Source organism: Panthera onca, chromosome F2 (assembly GCF_046562875.1).
Source record: "Panthera onca isolate mPanOnc1 chromosome F2, mPanOnc1 haplotype 2, whole genome shotgun sequence".
Classification (NCBI taxonomy): Eukaryota; Metazoa; Chordata; class Mammalia; order Carnivora; family Felidae; genus Panthera; species Panthera onca.
This window is the reverse complement of record NC_138356.1, coordinates 12,250,439-12,277,059: the sequence shown is the minus strand read 5'-3', so window position 1 is coordinate 12,277,059 and position 26,621 is coordinate 12,250,439. Positions and strand designations below refer to the sequence as shown.

General features: G+C 38.7%; 1 protein-coding gene across 2 annotated transcripts in view; it reads right to left on the bottom strand.

Moving 5' to 3' along the window:
* Positions 1 to 1,762: 1,762 nt before the first annotated feature.
* The window catches only part of RAB2A (RAB2A, member RAS oncogene family), an 85,815-nt gene continuing 60,956 nt past the window's right edge, over positions 1,763 to 26,621 (bottom strand). For both annotated transcript variants that reach the window (XM_078441415.2, XM_060610594.3), the window contains exons 6-8: positions 25,276 to 25,387; positions 5,157 to 5,225; positions 1,763 to 3,093 (exon numbers count right to left, since the gene is read on the bottom strand). In XM_078441415.2, the coding sequence (XP_078297541.1) occupies positions 2,998 to 3,093; positions 5,157 to 5,225; positions 25,276 to 25,387 (277 nt within the window). In that variant the 3' untranslated portion in view covers positions 1,763 to 2,997. The remainder of the gene's footprint in view (positions 3,094 to 5,156; positions 5,226 to 25,275; positions 25,388 to 26,621) is intronic.

Genomic DNA, 26,621 nt, shown 5'->3' with positions numbered 1-26,621 from the left:
CTGTGTATATGCACGGGCCCTTTGAAGTTTCCCGTCGTGACTTCAACCAAGTACTATTATCTAGTAAATACCAATACAATAGGAGATGCTCTACTATGGGACTAGGTTCTATTTTCATTTGAACACCAAAGCACATGTAAATTCTTATTCCCAAGAAACACAGGTTAGGTATATCCGTTTGACTCTTTGTATAGTCAATTGTTATTTATTATAAAGCAGGGTTTTCTTTCTTTGCATTATTGTCATTTATTTATTATGTTTCATTATTTTATTATTGACTATAATCAAACCCTATGCTGTCAACCTTAGTACTGAGCTTCGATACGGTTTAACTAGCTGTGAGAGAATGAATATTTAATATGTTCCAAAGCCAGACGTAATTCATTGTTTGAATGATTAGACACATTTTGGGATCATTTACCTTCCCACCCTCTTGACTGTTAGAAGATAAATAGGGACTATTTTCCTGCTAACAGGCTATTTTAAAATTAAAAACAACCTGTGTATGAAGATCGAGTTCAGCTCCCATGCTGTTTGAATTATATTATCAAATTACATGCTACTTTTTCAAAAAGCTGCTCCTGATTCAGTTGTCTTTGATTTGGAAGACAGATAGTAACACTGCCTTTATGAAGATGAAGTCCAAAGGTAACTTTGGAATGTTACCTGTTAAGACATTGAAAGTTGTTATTTATTTTGTTAGTGACTGATTTTCTAGCTCTTGAATGTATCCGTAGATGCTGCAAAAGTTGATCAAAGATCAATTAAAGACTCAATGATGGTATTAAACATTCCATGACAGGGGCCAACATCACATGTTCATGACAGGGATAAGAAAATGAGCAAAGAGTAGAAACCAGACACTGACAACTGCTCTTGTCAACTGACGCGGAGGGATTCGTCGCATGTATTTCTGAAGGGCAGATGAGATTCGCAGAGAAAGTAGTAACGAATTATAGAAGTCTACTACTCACCCCTGCTGCCCAAGACTAAAGCCGACTAAGGTTGCTGCGGTAGGGGCCGTAGGAGGGCTCCGTGTTTCCTTAGGGTATGAAAACACATGTGCTCATCTGCTGTTGTTTTTACCAGGAGTTTCCCCTCTTACGCTTAGGGGACACAGCGTGGAAAAGAAACACGTTAAGCTTTTGGAAAAGTTAACAACGGCTTAAAAACAGCAGTTTCCAAAGACGCATCCCCTTCCTGGCGTAGAGCATAACAAGCCCATGTTGCCCCGACTTCTTCTACTCATCACTGAGGAGCGTGAATTGTTAAGAGCAGTACATTTGAGTTGTGCACGTTAAGGAAAGACAAGTTGATAATAACAATACTCGGGAAACTTGATTTTCTCTCACCTGTCCCTCTGGCCTCCAGGAGCTAGTGAAATCAAACCAAGATAACATTAGGTGATTTCCCGCAAGAGTGATGTCAGACCTTTGACAGAGTATTGCTGAATCTTCAGGGAACACCTGCAGAGAGTTGCTGAAGTGAGGGCATTCAAAGTAGGTTCATACTTAGAACTTCTTTATTAACCCTTCTTATAGTTTGTATGCACCTTTGTGCTCACCGAGAAGTAGGAAATACTTCCTTCCATCGTCAGCAACCAAAAGAATTTCAGTATTGAAGAGGGTGATCACGTTTAAGCAAAATTTTTACAAAGGGTGTTAAACATGCTGACCCTTTAAAAGATCTGCTTTTTAAATAAGCGTAAAAGCGTGGACTACAAAAAGACATTAAAAAAGGATGTGGTCATAATAAAAAAGAACACTTTTATACATAGGATTTTATTTTGCACTGCTGTAACAATTTCATTATAGACCAAGGGAGAGAGAAAAAAAAAAAAAAAGGATAAAAACCACCACACTGAGTAAATTACTAAAGCTTTTCTACTTTCAACAGGATTTTCCATCTGGTAGATTTATTGTCGTATCCCCTTCAAAACAGACAAGATGCTTACCATATTTTAAAGATTATAGGTTGCCACTGAAAGAAAAATTTTACACAGTCACTGTACATCAAGGTTGAAAAACTGTCCTGCATGAAAAATATACTTAGAAATCATGGGAATAAAAGCAAAAGAAAACATTATTGTGTTGAAGGAAAGATTAAAGTCCTCACAATGCGCCATCTAAATGTGGACATTCATTCTTCTTGGAGTCGCTCAGGTGTAGGGAGTTCGTGCTTCTGCCCAGTTCACTCATTATACTGTGTTTTTACCCGACAGTATTCATTAAGGCAAACAAATCCTTTTCCGAAGAGATCTTAAAGAAACTGTGGACATACAGCAAACTTTTGGCATTAAAACAGGTTAACGCACACATAGCCTTTAGTAAATGTACATTAAGCATATTTTCTTGGGACTAGTGACAAGAAAGAATGAACATGCTTGTTAACAATGTCAAAAAGTTTAAAATTCAGTGTCCGAGCAATTCCTAACAATGCTTCTGTAGCTTTAAGCTCTAAACAGTATAGAATTTATGCAAATGCATTAAAGAATTCAAGCTTGGCAAATTACACCCAAGCAGGTTAAACTGTATATACAGAAAGTAAATGATAAATACAGAATTAAAGGAGTCCTGGTTTTCCTTATAGCCTTGAAAACTGACAAACTTCTTGAGGACAGTTCTGTAATATTAAACATTAGGTCACCACGGGTGTTGGGAAACCTAACCACACAAACTGATTTAAAATGCTCAAGATGACTCTGTAGTGTTTAATACAGTTCAGTTCATAGGTAAGGGCACAAGACAACATTTAACAAAAATAATCACATCAATTGACCTAGAAATCAAATGCAAATAGATATGAATACAATCTCCAAAATCTGTCTTTTTAAGTGAACATTAACCATTTATTCAAAGTTATACAAGAATTTGAAGGATTAAAGTCTCCTGTGACATAAAGCCATTTCAAACAGTTTCATGTCGCAGCTGAGCAGGAGGACAGAGTGAAAGAGGAAGTGAGTAGCCGCATTGGGGCAGCGAGACAGTAAACACGGACTCAACAGCAGCCGCCCCCGGCCTGCTGTCCTCCCTGATTGCCCGCGTGTGTGGCATTGGTAGCAGCGTGCTGAGGGCCAATTTTAATGCCGTTTGCCTGAAATAAAAGGGGAAAGGGATGAAAAAAAAAAGAAAAAAGTTAACGGGATCCAACCAGATAATATGGTTTAACTACATTTAAAGAACCCCGTGGAATTCCCAAGGACATGATTTTACCCAACAACTCAGAAAAACAATACAGATGAAGCAGATTTTCGCAACACTGGAAGGAGTGTCTCCCAGGGGCTGGGATGTTCCTTCCTTTTAAAAATAATCCTGTGGAAATGTTTCTGAAAAGAATTCCTCATCACACCAGGTACTTAGGAGTAAACGGGAACCAGGCAGCGCTGCCCTTCAGGGCATTCTCACGACGGAGAAACTGTCTGAGAGCGGGTCTGCCGGTAATCTTTGAGAGAGAAACGCAGGCAGAGTCTGCGCGGCTCCACGATACAACGTAAGGCCTTTTCTCTGGACGGCATTTCTGTTCCGTGTTGAGTCAGCTGTACGGGCTAAGGGCATATGAGTGTTCTGTGTCATCAATAATTTCTATGATCCCCAAAGACATGGCAGCTTGCCAAGAAGCCACACACAGAGTAGTTCTTTCATTCATCAAACTCACACTTCTGTCTTAACCCGCACTCCCTCAAGTGGGTTTTACCTAAAAATACAACACTTTGAGCAAAGTAATACGGTAGCTTCAGAAATTAAGCTCTTAAGGAAACTTGACGTCACAGTAAATCTCAGATTTATAGTGCTTGGCAGTTGTTCTGTAACGGTAGTGGCCTTGGGGTTTCTGGCACTAGCTCAGCATTGACAGCAGCTGATGTGGTTTCTTTTCGCTCTTTTGACTCCTCTTTAATAAAAAGCATGCCCTATGGCTCATTGGTTTTGCCCCCTCTGGGCTGGTAGCAGCTTCTTGAGGAATCAAGGAGTCAGACTTGGCACCGGGCCAAATAAATCGCACGGCCTGTTGGCTCCTGACAGCACATTACAATCAAAGCTGCGGCAGGCACAGCAAAGCAGTCAGCTACTATATGAAACCAGGCAGAAACAGTGAGCGTGCCCTTTGAAACAGAGGCCCAGTGGCTGTTCAGTTTCTACGGCATTAGTCTCCGCACGGTGTCGTCTTTAAATTAACTCAAAATCTTCTGCCGCGTAAGCTCAGAAGATAGGATTGAGAAAACATACTCCTCCGAATTAAAAGAAATGAGAAAATCGAGTACTTTCTGGAAACCTCAGGCAAACGGTCGTCTGTTTTAGCAAAGAATATGGAGGCAAATAATGAAGAGCCTCGCTCATGTACAGGCCAAGAGCCACACGTGCAGTAAAGGATTTCTAACACAAAGCTTTCCTAATTCCAACTGTAGGAGGAGTAAGGGTTTTTCTCTTGGAAGCATGAAGTCTCACCACGGGAATGGCAAAGATATTTATGTAAGACTAAATAATATACTACATATTCAATAAACATTCTGAAATAAATAAGAATAAATGCATAGTGGGGATTTAGGTCAGAACGATGCCCTTCGGTAAACACTCTGGATTGTATGCTTCGAGGCTTTATATTTTATCCTAATCATATTCATCAAAACTGGCTCAAAATAATTCTACAAAAAGGACAAAAACAAAACCAAAAACAACGCTAATTGCCAATTACATATATTAGTCTCATGAAAACATACGATGCTATACAGGGAGTAATTTCCAAACTAGATATGTCCCTCTTTCATACTAGACAACAGAGAGAGCATCTTGCATTAGTAACGTAGTATGGGCATTTACACACTAGAAAAGGATTCCCCAAAGCAGATGACACCAGATGGACGTGTGGATGAAAGTAGAATTTCTCCTCTCTTTGGAGGATTTATCTTATTTTGCATTGCTTGCAATAAATGGATAGGGTTACTTATTTTAATCCATTTTCAGAAAGTGATGCTCTATTAGAACATAAACATTTACCCATTAGAAACATAACAAATTTTTGGTTAGATGATCATAGTGTGTTAACGGACGTCATAAATTCATTTTAGGAATTAAAAAGAACAGAAAATCATGAATCTATGTAACTAAAATTCAATTCTAAATTAATATTAGCCAATAACACACACACACACACACACATACCTCATTATTAATGTCAAAGACTCCTTCTTGGATTTTTTCATAAATTTCTTTCGCTGTATTAATAAATGCCTGAAATATAAAGTAGAGAAACTGATTCAAATTATATAAAACCACAACAGTAAAACATTATATAAAAACTCTGTAGAATATCATGATGTTCCATACAAGAAAATCAACCAATGTAATACACCATATTAACCAACAGAATAAAAGAGAAAACCCATATGATCACTTCAAAAGAGGCAGAAGCCGCATTTAACAAAATCTAACAACCTTTCATGATAAAAACACTCAACAGAATAGGACCACAAGGGGATTTCCTCAACCTGATAAATAGCATCTATGAAAAATTCACAGCTAACATCACAGCAAGTGGTGAAGACTGAATATTTTCCTAAAGATCAAGATCAACAACAAGGCAAGGATGTATATGAATGTTCATTATTTGTAACAACAGCCGAAAAGTGGAAACAACACAGATGTTAGTCCACTGATGAATGAAAACCAAAATGTGGTATAACCTTATAATACAGTATTACTCGGCCTTCAAAAAAAAATGAAGTACTGATTCATACTACAATGTGGATGAACCTTGAAGACATCATGCTAAGTAAAAGCAGCTACATATAAAAGACCACGCATGGTAGGATTCCATTTACTGAAATGTCCAGAACAGGTCAACCCATGGAGAGAAAAAGTAGATTCTTGGGATTAGGAGAAATGGAGAGTGACTGCTAATGCGTATGGGGTTTCTTTTGGGGTGATAAAAATGTTCTGGAATCAGACAGTAGTGATGGTTATGCCACTCTGTGAATACACTAAAACCCACTGAATCGTACCCTGAAAAAGGGCATATTTTATGGTGTATGAACTATATCCCAAAAGAAAAATTCATCCCTGGGGGACGGGGAGGGGATGTGCCGCAGAAATACCATAACATGAGAAGAGCACACATGAGGAAAAGACGTCAGTGAGGATGAACTCCAAAGGCTTCCATGTTGAAACGAGTTTACTTTCAGAGGCCACTGTTCCACACAGGATCGTTTTTGTCAGGACAATGTATTACTTAACACACAGTTTATGAGGGAAAGAATCAACGGAAACTTACGATAAAGAGATAAAAAGCTGTTCAACTTTTATGCCACACTGAATAAAGTTTCACCCTTTTTCCACATAGCAACTACTAAGTTGACAAAAAAAATCAGTGTTAAAATACTAAACCAGATTAAGCCTCTAAATACCAAAACTAACCCACAAGCATTCTATACTTATATAAAATATGAAGCAGTCGGTAGAGCATGTGACTGACCCTTGATCTCGGGTTTGTGAGTTTTAGCCCCATGCTGGGGATAGAGATTACTTAAAAAAATAACTAACTATGGGGTGCCTGGGTGGCTCAGTGGGTTGAGCGTCCGACTTCGGCTCAGGTCATGATCTCACGGCTCGTGAGTTCGAGCCCCACGTCGGGCTCTGTGCTGACAGCTCAGAGCCTGGAGTCTGCTTCGGATTCTGTGTCTCCCTCTCTCTCTCTGCCCCTCCCCCATTCACGCTCTGTCTCTTTTTCTCTCTCAAAAATAAACATTAAAAAAAATAACTAAAATAAAAAATAAATATTAAGGCATTTTACATAAATATTGCCAATGCTACAGAAGGGGTTTATAAACTCACTTTCCAACCAATCCGATCTGAGAGGTCCCAGATCATAGTATTAATATTATAAACCAGGTCCTCTTCAGTGGGCAGTCTATGAAAATCCACAAAACCAGGCTATTCTCCACTAGCACTGATACAGATTTAATTCCAAATTTAAAAAGTAAACAGGTTCCTGGAGAGGAACCAATCATACCTTTCGTCTTTTCTACACTGGAAACATCTGACTGCTGAACTTGCCACCGGAGCTTTTGTTTCCTAATTAACAGGACTGATATGTTTTCACCTTTAAAGGCCTTACAGCTCCCCAGAGTAATCAATCTACTGCGGCTCAATTACTGCACCAAGAACACACCAGTCAGCGAAGGAGACGTGAGCGACTGCGGCAGGAGCGCAGAGATATGAATATGCATAAACTCTAAGTGGCTGATCGAATCATCAGAGAGGGTCATGAGAATTTGCAGCAAAATAATGAGAAGAATTAATCACTGCAGATTCACAAGGCACTCAGGAAGCGAGTGCGCTTTTCGTGTGTGTGTGCTGAGTTACAGCGACGTGAAGGAGACACTGGCTTCCGGCCAACTATGAATTGATTCACGTTCTTCAAAACTGAAGTTAACCCTTATAAATAAAGGAAAACTTAACTTTATTTCCAATAACATGTCAATTATGGCGATGACCTTAGAAACCAGGCTAACTAAATATTGAAGTCAACAGATTCATAAATTCACAGGGCTGGAAATCCTTGAAGGGACACCCGCATGTGTACATCTCCCTAGAACATCAGACAGAACTGCAGGATCCCATAAACGAGTTCATACAAACAGGCATTTGTACCATGAAAGTCATTACCTGTGCCAATTTATGTAATAAATGGACTTTTTTCCTAATCTGTTGATGAATTATTTTAAAAACTGGCTCCAGAGAGATACGCTATATGAAATTTCCTAAGTCACTTCTAATTTTATTACATGAATAGTACTTAATACTTGATTAAGTAGCTTTAAGAACAATTGTACCCAATGAACTTAAGATGTATTTTGGATCTGAAAAAACGTAGTTAATTTCATCACAATTGAAATATAACAAATGGTTATATTTTCTTTCATGATTCCCACCATCTCAATGAAATCGTCTTCAGACAATGCTACATTTACTTGCCATCCAACTCATGATTATATATTGCAAACACTGAAATATCTTCCACCCCCTCCAGGCATATATAACATATATGGTGTTATAAACATATATAAGAACACACACACGTATATATGGGTTGTTTTATCTACATGGCAGCAAAATTAATAATACTTAATATGTATTATTAAATGATTAATTAATGATTAATTTTAAAGAGTCCTCAGTTTAAAACCCAATATAATATAGACATCAGTGCACGTGTTTTAAAAGTCTACAGCTATAGACAAATTGTTGAATCCCCAAATATAATGAAATTAACCAAACACTGTTAAGGCTTATTCGCCACGAAATGAAACTTCTAAGATACGAGCCTTGGGTGTTACAGACAATAGCTGTCCCCTAAAGCTGCAAGCACGTTAAGAAGTCGGAAAGACAAGACATACCTCTTACAGTAATTGGCTAGTATTTTAATTGCTCATTTTGTTCTAGTCACTAAAAAGCAGTCCCCATATGTATTTTTCAAGGCAGAGATGTAACAATGTGAAATGCCTCTAGAACACAGACAAAAATGAGGCAATGAGCAATGATTTAACTAGATACTACTACAAACCTTTACATTAAAACTCATCGTGCTTTCACAGGACAGTCTTAAACTTGAAATTCCTTCCAATTTTAACCAGTTTCACTTTTTCGATTTCCCAAGCTATACAAACAAATTCTGAGGTGGGGGCAGGGGGAAGAAAAGGGGAGCCTGTGTGAAGGCGTGTCTGGGAGTGGGAGGCGGGGATGAGCATGTGCAGTATCAGAGGCAGAGGCAATGGGGGAGCCTGCATAGGGCGGCAGCTGTGGGGGCAGCAGACTTGTGGAATCTCACAGCTCCCGATGGTGGATGGAGTATGGCGCTGTTGATGATGGCTCGTCTTTAAGGAGAGGCTGTAACCTAGGGAATCAATCTGCAATACCTATTTATATCAGAAAAATGAAGCAAGCTGATGGCACACCTACAGAAAAGTCTTAACATTAGTGCAATACTTTCAAAACAAGATCACCGCGGGCTTTGTGACCCATCAGTCGGAACGGTAAGCAGGAACATCAGAACGACAGTCAAATCTGAATATTAATAAAGAGGTTGCGGAAGAAGAAGAAAACATTGGCTGAGAAACCCAGGTCAAAGGATTTTGTTATCAGCACTGTGAAACAAACACTATCTAGGCAGGTCCACAATTATGAAGTAGAAACAGATTTCCAGGTAGCCAAGTGCATTTGGTGAGCCTCTTGCTTTCCTGCCCGGGACTCACGCCAGTATCAGAGGCCCCACTCTCTCTTCATTTCACCATTAGCTCTCCCTCTCTGCCCTACTTTGATTAATTGCCACGGTCAGTCCTTCACCTTCGTTAGCCATCAATTGCCTTCCACCTCTGACACTAATCTTTCAACTGTTGGCAGCAGTTATCTAATGGTCCTAATACCCAAATTTAAGTAAATTTTCAGTGACTTCCATAGCAAACATTAAAATAAACATAACCATAAAGAACTACATATGCATTACATTCAAATAAATATTCAACACACAAGCTGATGCATAGCCTATCATTTGTCATTTCACCCTTGGGTGAAAGGGCACCTATTAAATTGTTACCTTAGACTCAGCACTTCCCTAGGTACTATGGAAGATACAGGGGAGAGGTGGATACAATTCCTACTGCTGCCAAACTAAAACAATTTAGTTGGGAGAATCTGAGCACAGGGGCTTAAATCTCTATTGAAGATGCAGGAAAAATACACCTTCCGCGCTGACAGAGGGAGAACGTGTGCAGGGCGGGACTAAGGCAGGCCCAGATGCAGGCCAAGGACAACGTGCTAAGAGAGCCTTTCTTCACAGCCGACGAGACAGAATAGAGGCAAAGGGGAAAATAGAGTAATATGTCATTTTTCTTATGGTTTAACAGTTTTTAAAGCAAAATAGTGAAAATAAATTGTCTGCAACAGAGTAGAAGATTTTAAATTATTTCCTTATGTAACATGCTGCCATCTGGTGGCAACAAAAAAATGTCTAACATCTGCGAGGTAAGAATTCCAAATAAATCAAAGGATCTTAGTTTCGTTTAAACATCTTGAACAGGTGCACTCGGCTGGCTCAGTTGGTGGAGCACGCGACTCTTGATCTCGGGGTTGTGAGTTCAAGCCCTATGTTGGATGTAGAGATTACTTAAGAGTAAAATCTTTAAAAAAAAAAACCATCTTGAATAGATGCTAGACAGTAAAGTATCCTGTGAAATCAGTGAGTCTACTTTCTTTTTGAGAACTAGGAAACACGAAGTAACTAAAATGCTGTTTAATTTTCTTCTCATTTCCTGATCAATGCCATGAACATTACAGGTGTCCATCTGACACCTGAATCTAGTGACAACCGGTATTTACTAAGTACTCACTATGGGCCAGTCAACCTGCTAAGTCGTTTGCACAAGTTTGCATTATTTCTGGAAGAAATTTACAGTATGTATAAAAATACGGAAATGCATGTATTTTCTTTCATTTGTTTCTAAGAAACTCTGTGGGATGAAGCAGTTATGCCAGGAAGGCTAGCGGAATGGCCACAAGTGGGGATCTAGAACCAGACCGTCCAGGTTCAAGCTCCAGTGCCACCTCTTACTGGAGGTGTTGCTCTGGACCCACTGCTTCACCTCTTGTTAACATGAGGATAATAATGGTGCCTATGTCATAGAGTCTTTGGGAGGATGAACGCAGACCACTGAGAACAGTGCTTGGCGCATAGTTAAGAACTCACTTCTTGCTAGCTTTCGCCATCAGGAAGGTGTGCGGGCAATGGCGTGTGGGGACAACAGAAGAGGGTACACGTGCTGTATGTGAATGTGCCTTGACACATTGCAGACTAAAGGAAAGAAATAGTGATTGATACTCTTCAGTGAATTAAAATAAAAAGCAAACATTTAAAAAGTAAGCGAGAGGGGCGCCTGAGTGGCTCAGTCGGTTAAGCGTCCCAACACTTGATTTTGGCTCAGGTCATGATCTCATGGTTTTATGGGTTTGAGCCTTGCATCAGGCTCTGTAATGACAGTGCAGAGCCTGCTTGGGATTCTCTCTCCCTTTCTCTCTGCCCCTCCTCCACTTGCTCTTGCTGTCTCTCAAAATAAACTTAAAAAATAAAGTGAGCAACATAAAATGTGTATAGTGAGTACTGAAGAATCAAATATATTGAGAGCAGACTTAAATATGCAAAGACAGGGAAGTCTTGTGAAAAGAACATTAGACTAGAATTCAAGATTAGGCAGTTTAAACACAAAACTCCTTCAAATTCTGTGGCTTTAAAATGTTCTGATTCTAGAGGTGCCTGGGTGGCTCAGTTGGTTAAGCATCTGACTCTGGATTTCGGCTCAGATCACGATCTCACCGTGAGACTGAGCCTCGTGTCAGGTACTGTGCTGACAGCATGGAGTCTGCTTGGGATTCTCTCTCTCTCTCTCTCTCTCTCTCTCTCTCTCTCTCTGCGCCCCTCCCCCTGCTCTTTCTCTCGCTCAAAATAAATAAATGAACTTAAAAAGAATGTTCTGATTCTATTTTAGTTTCACTGAGAGAGAACTCATACATACATTATCCAATACAATGGCTTTGAAATTATATTTCATGCAGGGGCCACCTCTTGGGGTGAAGAAGGAAGTAGGGAGAGCCCTATGAACCTCCTCTTTCCTCCTCATTTTTCATGGCATATCCTCCTCTGTCTTTATTTTTTTAAGTTTATTTTGAGAGAGAGGGTATGTGTGTGTGGGCAGGGGAGGGGTAGCAGGAGAGAATCCTAAGCAGGCTCTGCACAGCTGCACAGAGCCTGATGTGGGGCTCAAACTCACTAACTGTGAGATCATGACCTGAGCCAAAATCAAGAGTCAGTCGCTTAACCGACCGAGCCACCAGGCGCCCCTCTGCTTTTTTGCTTTCACGGTTTTCTGTGTTTCATTAGAAGCAAGAGGGCCACTGCTAAACCCACTGATCTACAGAAGCTCTTATTTTATAGAGGGAGGACTCTCTAAGAGTGGGCTGCAGAAGGAGAAATGACTCGCCCAAGACCACACACAACTGCAGCAGTAGCAAGATTAGCAGGATTAACGTCCTGTCCATATTTATCTTCCTTTTATCAGGATCATTTCTTAGCTTTAACACAACTCAAGGGAATTTTCATTTATATTGTGTTTCATTTTATTTTATTATTTTACTATGAAGAAAGGCTGGCTGACAACAAGGAGACCAGTACAGTCTAAACCAATAATCCGGGTAAGAAATGAAGGCCTGCCAAATTAACAGTGGTGACAAGAATGGAAAGTAAAGATCAAACTTAATATCTACTTTGGAGAAATTAACAGGACTTGGTAAAGAACAGGGCAAGAATGGTAAGGTGTTGAAGGATGATTCCAGTTTTAGCTGAAGTGACTGACATGGACGGGTATGCTGTGAACTGAGGTAAGTAAAAAAGGAAAAAAAAATCACATTTCAAGGAGAGAATGAAGAGTTTGTTTTAGACACATGGAATTCTAATGCTTATGTCACATACAAGTGGGAAATTCTTGGCAGTTGATCTACATAACTGTGTGCCTATGTATGAATGTGCACAATGAATGTGAGTGTGTAAGTGTGTGATATGCACTTATCAGCATGACTTTCTCCAGTAATGTTTAGCTACCTTGGCTTAGGAGAAAAAATGGTTATAACTTTCAAAATCAGCTTGGCTTAGATGATCCTTCAAGTTCCCTAAGGGTGATGGCCAAACAAGGGGGCGAGGAACTGCTGCTAGTCAGCAAAATCTTCTAACCAGGCGAGGAGAGTAACAAACATTTATTAAATTAAACACTCCTCAAAGGATGCTGGAAGCCTCGTAAGGTCAAGTCAAATTTCCCGTGGAAAGCTGTGTGGTAGCCTTGGCACTGAGAACAGGGTGAAGGGGAAAACTAAGCCTTCAGTTCACACCACATTCCAGCTCTACGGCAACGCCTGTTCCACCACTTAGAAGGCAGCCCAAGGCGAGCAAGATGTCCTCTCGATGCAAATTGAGTCTGTTGGTTTTCAAGTACTGGGGCAGGACACAAATACTAGCGAAGGGCTTTGAAACTGTTCATCTTTCTAGTTACACAAGTCATGTGTTTTCCCTAGACATAGAAATCCACCTATCCTATCTGTGTGGATGGCTTGGCAAGTTGCCGTAATCTGTCTGAGCGTCGTTAGCTGACTGTGCTTTCAGCTATTATCTTCGCTCTATCTTTTAGGACGTTAGCAGCTAAGCCAGGAATTTCCAGTCTTGATTTTCCAATGTTCCATTTTTTTAAAGATTTGATTTTTTACAGTTTATTTACTTAACTCCTCTCTACCCCAACATGGGGCTCGAACTCATGACCCCTAGATGAAGAGTCATATGCTCTTCTGAGAAGCCAGGCAACCCTAAAGATTTTATTTTATTATTTTATTTTTTTTAATGTTTATTTGTTTTTGAGACAATGTGAGAGACAGAGTGCAAGCAGCGGAGGGGCAGACAGAGAGAGACAGAGAAGCTGAAGTGGGCTCCAGGCTCTGCGCTCTCAGCGCAGAGCCTGACGCGGGGCTCGAACTCATGAACCATGAGATCATGACCTGAGCCGAAGTCGGACACTTAATCGACTGAGCCACTTAGGCGCCCCTAAAGATTTTATTTTTAAGTCATCTCTACATCCAAAGTGGGCTCAAACTTACAACCCCAAGATGAAGAGTCACAGGCTCTACTGACTGGGCCAGCTAGGCACCCTAATAGTTTAAGATATTTTAAATTACTAGACTTTTGCCTCAAAAATTTTTGATGTTTATGTACTTTTCTGATTTCCCATAAACTTTCAATTCTAAGTAAAATTGATGAGTATAGGGAAAAATAACCCATAAAATGGCTAAGAGAGTGAGAATATCTGATAAAGAGACACTGTTTAGAAAATGGAAAGTCTAACCACTATTCACACCACAATCACCAGCAGGTCTCACAGGAAATAGAATACTGTGAGTTTGGGTAATGTACAACTCTGAGAAAATTAAATTTTACTTTATTGCAAAAATACACAGAGAAAACCAGGGAAGGAATTACAGGAAAAAATATATATTTATATATATATTTATATTTATATATAATTTCATATATATTTATATATGAAATTTACAAAACAATTTATACAGTTATATATAACTATATATATACACATACACAATTATATATATAATTACATATATATAATTATAATACATCACTTCTGGGGTATTGTGAAATCATCAGAAAGTTAGCATGAGTCTTTTCGGAAGGGGTATTTTTCCTAGCCTGCCATAATCTTTGCTACATTTATCCCTGGGTCTAAAAAAAATCTTTTCGAACTACAAAGACCCTAGGCAGCTACTGAAGGAAGCTCCTGATCACAGGAGGAGCCAATCTGATCATTTGGGTTTTCAAAAATCACACAGCTTTTAGAATGCTTAGGGCAAAGTAAATTTAGGACAGAATTCCACCTACATGTTAACCAGTGGGACCAAAGCATAACCTGATTAAAGACTGAAGTAAGAGAGACAAGGCTGAAGTAATGAAATAAATAGTGAATCATGCAAACATTTGTTGTCTCCCGTGCAGGGGAGACCCTGTGCTAGGCGCTGGGGATGCAGAGATGAAAAGACAGCCTGGGTTTTCAAGGAACGTGGCCAAGTGTCATGATAGAGACCGAAAGATAAATTCATGCTCAGGAGGAGACTGGAATGAGCACCGAGAAGAGAGTATACAATTTTTAAGTGTGTGTGCACGTACGTGGTGGCTGGTGGGGAGGGGGGGGGGGGCAGGGAGGGTGTGTCATGGCATTCCAAGAGGAGGTATGAGGCTTCATTATATCCCTGAAAGAAACGGTAGGAAGAAAGGGCATTCCAAGGGCAGAGAGCACTTTCTGCAGAGGTGGGTTTAAAGAGCACCACCCAGCTGATGAGCTCGTAGTTTAATATAGAAAGCACACCGCGTGGTGTTAGCAAATAAAGGGACTTGTCTTCCAAGCCAAGGAGTTTGATTCTGAAGAGGTGGAAAACCCACCACACGCTTTTAATAAAATTGGGGAGCGACACTCAATTTTCATGTGTTGAAAGATCTCAGAGGAACCAGTGTAGAGGACTGAAAAATGTACAACCTGGAGAGAGATTTAACAGTAGAAATAACAAGACACAAGTAGAAAGCAATATACATTAACTGAATACATGACTATGAAGGGGTAGGAAAAAGGACATAGGCTACTGAAGATTCAAATATCCCTAAGGGACTGTTTAAGGTAAGAACAGAAAAGCATTTGTTAGGATAGGCAATTAGGAGGCCCAGGGTGACCTTGGCCAAGGTAGAGGAGTCGACCTGTGAACTGAGGTGTCAAAAAGAATGAGGAAACAGAGATGGAACTTACTAGAGGATGGAAGAGACCATCCAAGAACTGGGAATGATAGGTTTTGCTTTTCAAATGGTTGAAATTTGATTATGCAATTACGTGCTGAGAGCCAAGAATCACTAGAGAAAAAGGATGAAAACGTTTGAAGGAATGTCTCTGAGGAAGAGGAAAGGACACCAGTGGGCCAGGTTCTTCTGTTAGGTAACAGAGCTGAATGAACTTCATGGTCTCTACACTCCCCAAAGCCTGCCCAGGAGCAGCAGCGTGGTGATGCTGGACCACCTTCCAAATGCAGGCTTTCAGGCCACACCCTGACCTATCAAATCGGAATCTGCATTTCAACAGGATTCCTAGGTGATCGGAGAAGCACAGCTCTAAACACAACTGATTTGGGAAAAAAAAAAAAAAAAAATCCTTTCCTTTTAATTTATTAAAACTTTTTTTTTTTTGGTAAATGTTTAGTTTTGAGAGAGAGAGAGAGAGAGAGAGAGAGAGAAGCGAGTGGGGGAGGGGCAGAGAGAGAGGGAGACAGGATCTGAAGCAGGCTCTGTGCTGACAGCAGACAGCCTGTTGCAGGGCTCGAACTCATGAACCGTGAGATCATGACCGGAACTGAAACCAAGAGTTGGATGCTTAACCACCCAGGCGCCCCTAGAATAGCTGTCTCATTCTTTTAACTCCTCATATGATCCACTTTCCCAGAAATGGGCCTTCCAAGGTTAGGCAGTAAGCTGAGAAGAAATTCCTGTCTGAGCCCAGAGCATGAGGTTCAACCCACTGTGTTAAACTGCCTCTCTCCTGGAGGATGGCATGATTAGGCGAATCCAAGTCCTTAGAAAGCAAGAAACAGAAGACACTGTACTCAGAGCAAACGTCCCTGAAATTAATTTCCTATGTGCTCCAATGCCGAGTCTGAGCCACTAAGAATCTATGGACCCCGTAAAACTAGCATATTTAGCTCTTATGTTTCATCGTGATTCCTCTTTCGCCCTAATTCTAGCTGGCTAATTCTTGCTCACATCTTGGAGACAGTATACTGCAATTTTATGAGCTGTGTCCTTTCCCACTGAGGTGTTGGCTTTCCTGCCACAGGCACTGGCACTGAGCACATATCACAAGGCAGATGCCGGAGAAATGCTTAGCTCTCCTCCTTCCCTCTTCTCAGGGCAGACACAACACCTGTTAGTCTTTTCTGACCTCGGAGAAACTAAGTACTTGTTTTCCAACATTAATTGCTGAATGAAATAAAAAGCATGCCATTCATACTTGATATCAGATATTATCAAGGAATTACTGCTATGTTTGTTAGGTATAACAATGGTATCGCGTTGTAGGTTTTTAAATCACTGCCAATGAAATATTTATAGGTAAAATATTTCTGGAATTTCTTAAAAAACAGAGGACATAATAAAACAAGATCATCAAAATGTCCAAATGGTGATAACTTCTAAAGCCTGATGACAGATATATGGGTTTACTTTTTTAAATGGTGACAACTGTTTAAATTGATTTAAAGTAGCAGTGCCATGAATCTTATTGTGAGCTGACCAAAACGCTTTAATACAGCTGATGTAGAAAAATAAACTAATGCATAAACATATACCGTCATAAAAATACTCTTTAATGATATACCTAATTGGGTTTTAAAGTGTGACACGCACAAAGGTCATGAATGAACTGAGTTTGCTTTAAATATTAATATAATTCCCTCTTTGATTACTTCTGAGCAATCTTACTAAGAAAGTCTATGTATGCATAATAAAATCCCAACAGTAACTTTATTATTTGTTAGGCATAAGCTAAAACTCATAATGTTTAACATGGAAGAACCTGGTTGTTTGTATAAAAATCTGCTCTGTGCAGAAATGTGACAGAGACTCATCAAAGAGCCATATTTAACAAAAAATTAATAACTTAATAATTTGAAAAAGAAATGTGTTCTTTGTAAATTCAAAAAATATGACTTAAGCTTTTATAACTGTGTTCCATATTCTCAAATTAGTATTTTTTAATAGAACTGTGAGGCTTCTTAATCTTTAATTTTTTTTTTGTTTTAATTGCCACTATGATCTTTAAGAATAGGTTAAAGCTGTTTGTATGTGGTTATTGTGTATGTGTATTTGTATGTGTATTTTGATCAAACTTTTTGAGATAATTAGAGATTCACATGCAGATTTAAGAGATAATACAAAGAGATCTTGTGTAACCTTTCCCTGGTTTCCCCCAACGGCAGCATCTTGGAAATGTATAGTACGTTGTCATAATCGAAATGTTGCAAAGGGATACAGAACATTTCTGTTATAAGGATCCCTCATGTTGTCTTTTTACAACAATACACACTTCACTTCCCTTCCACCCTCCTTAAACTTGGCAGTGACTAATCTGCTTCCATTTCTCCAATTTCGTCATTTCAAAATCAAAATCATATAAATAGAACCATACAATATGCAACCTTTTGGGACTGACTTTATTCACTAAGCACAGTTTTCTGGAGACTCATCCAAGTGGTTGCATGTATCAATTGTCCCTCCCTTTTTACTTGTAGAGTAGTATTCCATGGTATGGATGGACGTACTGTATCGCTTTGTCTAACCATTGGTCTGTTGAAAGACATCTAGGTTGTTTCCAGTGTTTGGCTATTGTGAATAAAGATGCTATGAACATCTACGTACCAGTTTTTGGGTTAAACAGAAATCTTCATTTCTCTGGGATAAGTGCTCAGAGATACAACTGGTAGGTAGTTGAATGTTTAGGTTTATTTTAAATTTTTAAGTAATCTCTACACCCAACGTGGGCTTGAACCCACAACCCGGAGATCAAGAATCGCATGCTCCACTGACTGAGACAGCCAGGCACCCCTAGTTTTTTTTTTTTAAACATTTATTTATTTTTTATTAAGTAAACTCTACCCCCAACAATGGGGCTCAAACTCAGGACTCCTGAGATCAAGAGTTGCTTGCTCTGCTGACTGGGCCAGCCAGGCATCCCTAAATTGTTTGCAGAGTGGCCATATCATTTTACATTCCCATCAGCAATGTATGAGTGATCTAGTTTCTCCATATCCTTGTCAGCATTTGATATTGTTGCTTTTTTATTTTGGCTATTCTAATGGGTGTGTAGTGTGCTATCATGGATGTTTTAAGTTGCATTTTCCTAACAGCTAGTGATGTTGAATACCTTTTTAAGTGCTTATTTTCCATTTACATGTCCTTTGTGATGAATCTCTGGTCCCAACTTTTGCCCATTTTCTAACTGGACTGACTTTTTTTCTTTTTTTTTTTTAACTATTGAGTTTTGAGAGTTTTTTTATTCTAGATACTAGTCTTTTGTTGGATATTTGGCTTATAAGTATTTTCTCCCCGTCTGTAGACTGCCTTTTTGTTCTCTTACCACAATCATTCACAGAGCAAAAATTTTAAAGAACTTACCAATTGTTCCTTTTATGGATTATGCTTTTAGTGACAAGCATGCCTACATGCCTAGATGAAGATTTTCTCCTTGTTCCCCATAAAAGTAAGTACCTGAATGTTTTACATTTAAAAGTATGATCTCTTTTGAGTTAGTTTTTGTGTAAGATGCATTTTTTTTTTCTGTCTATGGATGTCCAATTGTTCCTAGAACACCATTTCTTGAAATGGCTATCTTCCTCTGTGAGTTGTTTCTGCACCTTTGTTAAATCAGCTGGGCATATCTGTGTGGGGTCTATTTATGGATCCTCTATTCTGTCCCACTGCCGTATGTATCTGTTCCTTTACTGGTATCACATAGTGTACATTAGGGCTTGAAATCAAAGAGTGATTCCCTTATTCTTTTTCAAAATTGTTTTAGCTACTCTAGGTCATTTGCCTTTCTACCTGTATTTTAAAATGTTGTCAAATATCTACAGAAAAATCTTACTGGAATTTTGATACGAACTGGGTTAAACCTCTATGTCAATTTGTGAAGGACTGACATCTTTATTAGGTAGGATACTCCAAACAATGAACATAGTATGTCTCTCCATTTATTCAGATCTTCTTTAATTTCTTTCATCCGCATTTTGCAGTTTTGAGCACACAGGTCCTGTCCTGTACATGTTATTTTTAGATTTATACTAGGTATTTCATTTTCTTTTTGTGGGATTATAGATGGTATTGTATTTTAAATTTTGGTGTTCATTGCTATACACAGAAATACAATAGATCTTTTAAAGTAAACTCTATGCGCAACATAGGGCTCAAACTTATGACCCTGAGGTCAAGAGTCACATGTTCTACTGATGAGCCAGCCAGGTACCCCAGAAATACACTATGTTTTTATATATTTGTCTCGTATCTTGTAATTTTGCTGAACTCACTTACTAACTAGCTTTTGTGTGTGTATGTAAATTCCTTGGAATTTCCTAGAGACAATCCTGTCAGCCACAAATAAAAAGTTTTACTTCTTCCTCTCTGCCTTTATTTCCCTTTCCTGCTTTATTGCACTAGCTACGATTTCCACCAATATCTTGAATAATGATGAGCACAGACATCCTTGCCTTGTTCCTGATCTACGGAGTAAAACATTCAGCCTAATGTTAGCTGTGGGTTTTTGTAGATGCTTTTTAGTAAGCTGAGAAGTCTTCAATTCCTATTTGAGTACGCATAGTATGTTGTAGTTCATTTTCATTCAAAGTTCAATGTATTTTTAAATTTCCTTTAAGACATCCCCTTGGCCCAGATTATTCAGAAGTGTGTGTTGTTCAGTTTCCAAATTTCTGGAGATTTTCTTTCCAGTTATCACTTATTGATAACCAGAGCTAACAGAATTGAAAGGAGAAATAGGCAAATCCATAATCATAATTGGAGGCTGCTATCGATTTCTAGTTTAATTCCACTGTCTAGTTTATTTCCAGTTGCTTTATTGGTTTTTGCTTCACATTATCTTGCAGCTGTATTCTTTGGTACATACACATTTAGGATTGCTAGGTCTTCCTGGCAGACTCTTCTTTTATTATTATATAACGTCCTACTCTGTCTCTGGCAATTTTCTTTGTTAAGTCTAAAGAGAGCCACACGTGCCTTCCTCTGATTAATGCTTGTGTGATCTATCTTTTCCAATCATTTTATTTTCAACTTGCCTGAATCATTATATTTGAAGTGAATTTCTTGTAGACATCCAGATCGTTGTTCTTTAATCCTCTTTGCCAATTTCTTTTGATTTGTGTATTTAGATCATGTACATTTCATATAATTATTGCTATGTGAGGGCTTAAGTCTGTCATTTTGATTTTTTTGTTGCTGTTTTTGGTTTTCTTTTTTCTGCCTCTCTGAGGGTTAATTGAACCTTTTTTAAAATTCCATACTGATTTATCTAGTTTTTAGTGTATCTCTTTGGAAATTTTTTAGCAGGTACTCCAGGAATTGCACTTATATGTATAAACTTTATATAGACTTTACAGATCTACACATATATATCTACACTTTATATATCTACACATATAACTTATCACAGTCTACTAGTGTCATTTGAGTGTCATAGGAACCTTACCTCCCCTGATGTCCCCTTTCTCTGCATGGTTTATGAGATTTCCTATATATATACCATTATCCATACTTTTGGTTACTGGTATTCCTTCAAAGATTCTTTTATCATTTCAGTTGTTAGATAACTTCCACTAGCCACTGTTTTTGTAGCAGATCTTGTATTAGTAAATTCTTACTTTTCTTTCATCTGATGTTTTCATTTTTCTTCATTCTTCAAAGGTATTGTTGCTAGTTCTAGAATCCTGAACACTGTTCTCTTTTAGCTCTTGAAATTGCTGTATATTTCTGACTTCCATGGTTTCTAATGAGAAATCTGCTGGCATTGAATTGGTAAGGTGTTTCTCACTGCTCTCATAATTTTTGTCTTTAGCTTTCAGAGATTTGACTATGGAAGAAGTTTGGCTTGGTGTGAATTTGTTTGGGTTTATCCTGTTTGGAGTTGGCTCGGCCTCTTGAATCTGTAGGTTTGTATCTTCTGCCACATTTGAAAAGTTTTCAGTTGTTATTTCTTTGAGTACTTTTTCAGGACCATCTTTCTTCTCTCCTTCTAGGAATCTGGTAACACAATGTTAGAATTTGGGTTATGGCTCCACAGGTCCCTGAATCACTGCTCATTTTTGTTTTCCAGTCCATTTTCTCTCTGTAGTTTAGACTGAGTGGTTTCTATTAGTCTATCATCCAATTCACTATTTCTTTCCTTTGTCCCCTTCATTCTGCTGTTGATCTCATCCACTGAACCTTTCTTTGTCAATTATTATATTTTTCAGTTCTAAAATTTCTATCTGGTCCTTTTTTTTACCTATATTTCTTTTTTTTAATGTTTATTATTATTATTATTATATTATTATTATTTGACAGGGGGAGAGAGAGAGAGAGAGAGAGAGAGAGAGAGAGAGAGAGAGAGAAGGAAAGGGAGGCACAGAGAGAGAGGGAGACAGAAAATTCCAAGTAGGCTTCATGCTGTCAGTGCAGAGCCCTATGCAGGGCTCAAGCTCACAACTGTGAGATCAAGACCTGAGCCGAAATCAAGAGTCAGACGCTTAACTGATTGAGCCCCCCAGGTACCCCTTACTTCTATTTCTATTGCCGAGACTATTTTTCACTTGTTTCAGGCATGCTCCTGTTTGTTAAGGCATTTTTATGATGGCTGCCTAAAAAATCTTTGTCAGATAGTTCCAACGTCTCTGTCATCTTACTATTAGTATCTATTGATTTTTTTCCCTCATTCAGTTTGAGATCTTCCTGGTTCTGAAGAGTTATTTTCTAATGAAATATGGACATTTGGGGTTCTACATTATGAGACTCTGGATCTTATTTAAACCTATACTTTTGGGGTACGTGGGTGGCTCAGTTGGTTGCGCGTCTGACTTCGGCTCAGGTCATGATCTCGCAGTTAGTGAGTCTGAGCCCTGTGTCGGGCTCTGTGCTGACAGCTCAGAGCCTGGAACCTGCTCTGGATTCTGTATCTCCCTTTCTCTCTCTACCCGCTCATGCTCTGTCACTCTCTGTCTCAAAAATAAACATTAAAAAAAATTTTTTTTAAACCTATACTTTTGCTGGCTTCCTCTGACCCCAATCCCACAGGACAATGGTGAGTGTGGGAGAACCTTATTACAGCAAGCTGATGGTGGAAGCAGCACCATTATTTTCTGTCATGTCTGGCTGTAGTAGAATGGTTATTTTCTTGCTAACAGGCTTTCCTGGACCTTTGACTAGAAGGTAGGCTTCTCTTTTTCCCCCTGCACCTGCTGGTCTTTTTGGATTGCCAGTTTTTCTAGCACCTGATCTGAAGAAAACCAAGGGAAATCACTGCTGTGTCACTTTCCTCAGATCCCAAGGTCTCTAGATGGTGTTTTCTCCACCTTCAGGTCTTCTTATAATTGTTTTACATATAATGTTCAGAGTTTTAGCTTTAGTTGGCAGGTGGAAGAGGTGAGGAAGTCCACTCCCATTTTTTCTAGATGCAGAAGCCCTTTGGTTATTGCTTTCATGGTCAATAAGTTCCTAAGTCATGTAGAGATTCAGGTTTGATTTTGCTCTTTGTGGATCACAGAATGGTCCTCCACCTTCTCAAAATACTTTATCATGAAATATTTTTAGCTATTAGGTAAAATTGCATGGATGATTGTATTATGTAATGCTTGTCTATGATCTTTTAAAATGGGATTTAAAAAGATTATTTCTTAATATCCTTGGCTTCTCAGAGACAAATTAATTTACATAATTAAAGTTCTCTCATGAGTATGGGAAATTCCTGCCCAGATTCGTTCATTCATTCATTCATTTATTTATGTTTTTTATGTTTATTTTTTTGAGAGACAGAGCACAAGTGGGGGAGGGGCAGAGACAGAGGGAGACACAGAATCTGAAACAGATTAATTTACATAATTAAAGTTCTCTCACGAGTATGGGAAATTCCCGCCCAGATTGATTGATTGATTGATTGATTATTGTTCTTAATGTTTTGGTTTTTTTTTTGAGAGAGACAGAGCACCAGTGGGGGAGGGGCAGAGACAGAGAGGGAGACACAGAATCTGAAACAGGTTCCAAGCTCTGAGCTGTCAGCACAGAGCCTGATGCAAGGCTCTAACCCACAGACCGTGAGATCATGACCTGAGCCAAAGCTGGGACGCCTAACCGACTGAGCCACCCAGGGGCCAGCGCCCCAAGATAAAATGTATGTAATTATTATTAACCACATATACAGGATTTTTGTAATAAGTGCTGCCAAACAAAACATTAATGGAATTTATTTAAGTGGTCAGCCGAATGTCAATAGTAATTTGCCTGGTTACGAATAAGAAAAATGAACAAAATCATCAGAAACAAAGCCAGAAATCTGGGAGTACTTTATAGTAGTAGATGCTCTGTCATCCCGACTTCAGAGTAGTTTTATTAACTTAAGTATCTCTACACCCCATGAGGGACTCAAACTCACAACCCCGAGATCAAGAGCTGTATGCTCTTCTCACTGAGCCAGCCAGATGCCTCATAGTATGTTAGTTTGTTTGTTTTTTTAACTAAATGTAGACAGTTCTGGCTAAATTTAGGGCTCTCAAAATAAATAAGAAAATCAATAACAATCAATAAGGATATGTTTCAGAGGTCTTGCAATCTCCACAACACATCGGCCCTTATGGTTTCAAATAGAACACCTCTAGTAAAGGAGTACCTCTCTGAAACAGGTGCCTTTACATGTCTATTCTAAGTTGAACAAAGAGGCAGAACAAATTTCTGGATTTGCTGTGCAAAATGCAATATTACTTTTGTACGTTATCAAACTGTAATTACCGGCAACTGGTAAAGCATTAATTGGTGGTTGTAGGAAATGTAGGAAATGCATTGAGGACAGTCATAGAGCACCTCTTCAAGTAGAGATAAATAAAATCTTACCTAAGAAATAATTTTCCAGCAAAAATATCAATGCTGTTGAATAACTGTAGTCTATTTCTGGGTTCAAAAGTTAATTCAAAGAGCTCCAAGTACATTCTTAATAAATATTTACTCACTGTTTACTACATGAAAGGCATTGTGTTAGCTCCTGTCTAGGACCTCATCTCTGCTATCCTTAGAAAAAGGAGATTTTTAAATCATTTAGTTTCTAGAGTCCCTTTTTGCAGCTGCTGCTAAGATTCTTACCCAGAAGGTGGCATTACTCTAGGCAAATTACTTATTTTCTTAGCCTCTTCCCTGCTTTTTTTTTTTTTTTTAAAGATATTGTTTTTAAGAAATCTCTACACCAAACATGGGGCTCAACCTCACAACCCCAAGATCAAGAGTCACATGCTCCACTGACTGAGCTTGCCAGGTGCCCCAGCCTCTTTCCTGCCTGTTATAAAACAGAATGTGGCAATACTTTTACCTTAGAGAGAATTAACTGCCTACTCATCTATGTATAGTATATAAATACCATACCAAATACAAAAAGCATGAAAGAACATGATGTGTTTAGAAAACTTGTAGCAGTTCAGGCTGACCAATGAAAATAACGGAGACACTTTAAATTTTACTAAAGATGGCAGAATTCCCATGCTTTGCATGCTACACAGTAAGAATACTTTCCCTATTTAAGAAAAAGTAGATACAAATAGCTACGAATGTTTAGTGTCTTGATACCTTTCTAAATTTCATTAGTGTTATTTTTTCCCTCTCAGGATAAATATATACAAAGATGTGTTAAAGCATTTTGGCTTAGAGAGAAGGTTCAGAATACAATTTAGGAGTCTGATTTAAGACGAATGCTGTAAGACAAGGCATTTCAAACAGAAGGAATCTTCCTACTCTATAATAAAGACTAAAAAGGTTTAGAAGAGACATCAAAAAGTGAATATGAAAGCATACAATACATTCCAATTAAGTAAAAAAGATGATGAACATTTAAATGGGCCATTTATTTACCTCTTCTACATTGGAAGCAGTTTTAGCAGAAGTTTCCATGAAGATAAGTCCATGTTCTCGTGCAAAAGCTTCACCTTCTTCTTTTTTTACTTCTCTTCTAGATTCTAAATCACTAAATATAAGGAAATAAAAGGCCACATTATTAACCAACACAGTATAAACAGAGGCAGCTGTGGAAAGTGTACCATGAGATTCAAAGTTGTGCTATTTTTTCAATTAATTTTTACCACATAACCATCAACTGCATCATTCTAGATCTTATGAAGGTCAAAACAGTTACAGCACAGTGCTCACTTTCAAAGAACAAACAATCCAACAGGAGAAAGAACGTTAAAAGCAAGGGAAACCTACTTGGAGCGTCTACCCAACACTCTGCTTTTGAGTATAGTGGGTTCCCAAAGAAGGCAACAGTTTTATTCAAAATAAAAATCTGAATTACACTAGTCTCATCTTTCAGTCAGACTGAGTTTCTATGAATGTGATTAAAAAACAAATCGCACAGTTTTCAGAAGCTCTAGGAAACTGCTCAATAAAATCCAAAGCACTAAGGAAACACTAACTAGATTATTAATCTCACTTGGTTTCACTCCTAATAAAATCGTTAACAGAGATATAGAGAAAGAAACGAAAGTCTAGGCCAGGAGTTTTGGGGGAAAGCACGGGATTCACTTTTATCCTACAGGAACCGTTCTGGTAAGGTGGGGGGAGAGTAGCAGTCTTTCGAGTGTGTTTTACTGTAAAAAGTTCTAAGCTTTAGTATAAAATGTTTTCTTATTACAAAAGATTTTAAGCACACAGAAAAGGACGAAGAACAGACTCCTCAGACTTCCACCTAGCCCTGACATATTAGTTTGACATTTGTATTAAATTTCTTTCCTGATGAGAAATAAAATCGAGTTACAGTTGGTTCACCTCCTGTGTGCCTGTCTGTTCCTGGTCTCATTCTTTTCCCTCTTACGTCTAAGGTAACCACTTGTCTGTATTTGGTGCTTTCACTCTCATGCGGGTCTTTTATATGCATGTTTACAGCCATACAATAAAGAGGGTTTTTTGCACATTAAAAAAAATTCAGATATAGCTATCATTCTACAACTTGTTAATTGTGGTCAACATGGTGTTTTTCAACTATCAACACAATATATGTAGATCTAGTTTCTTAATGTTTTACTGCTGTATCATAGTCCATTGAATGAATGCAACATTATTTACTTTTTAAATACTTGTGTGTGTGTGTGTGTGTGTGTGTGTGTGTGTGAGCGAGAGAGAGAGAGAGAGAGAGAGAGAGAGAGAGAGGGAGGGAGAGAGAGAGAGAGAGAGAGGGAGGGAGAGAGAGAGAGAGGCAGGGG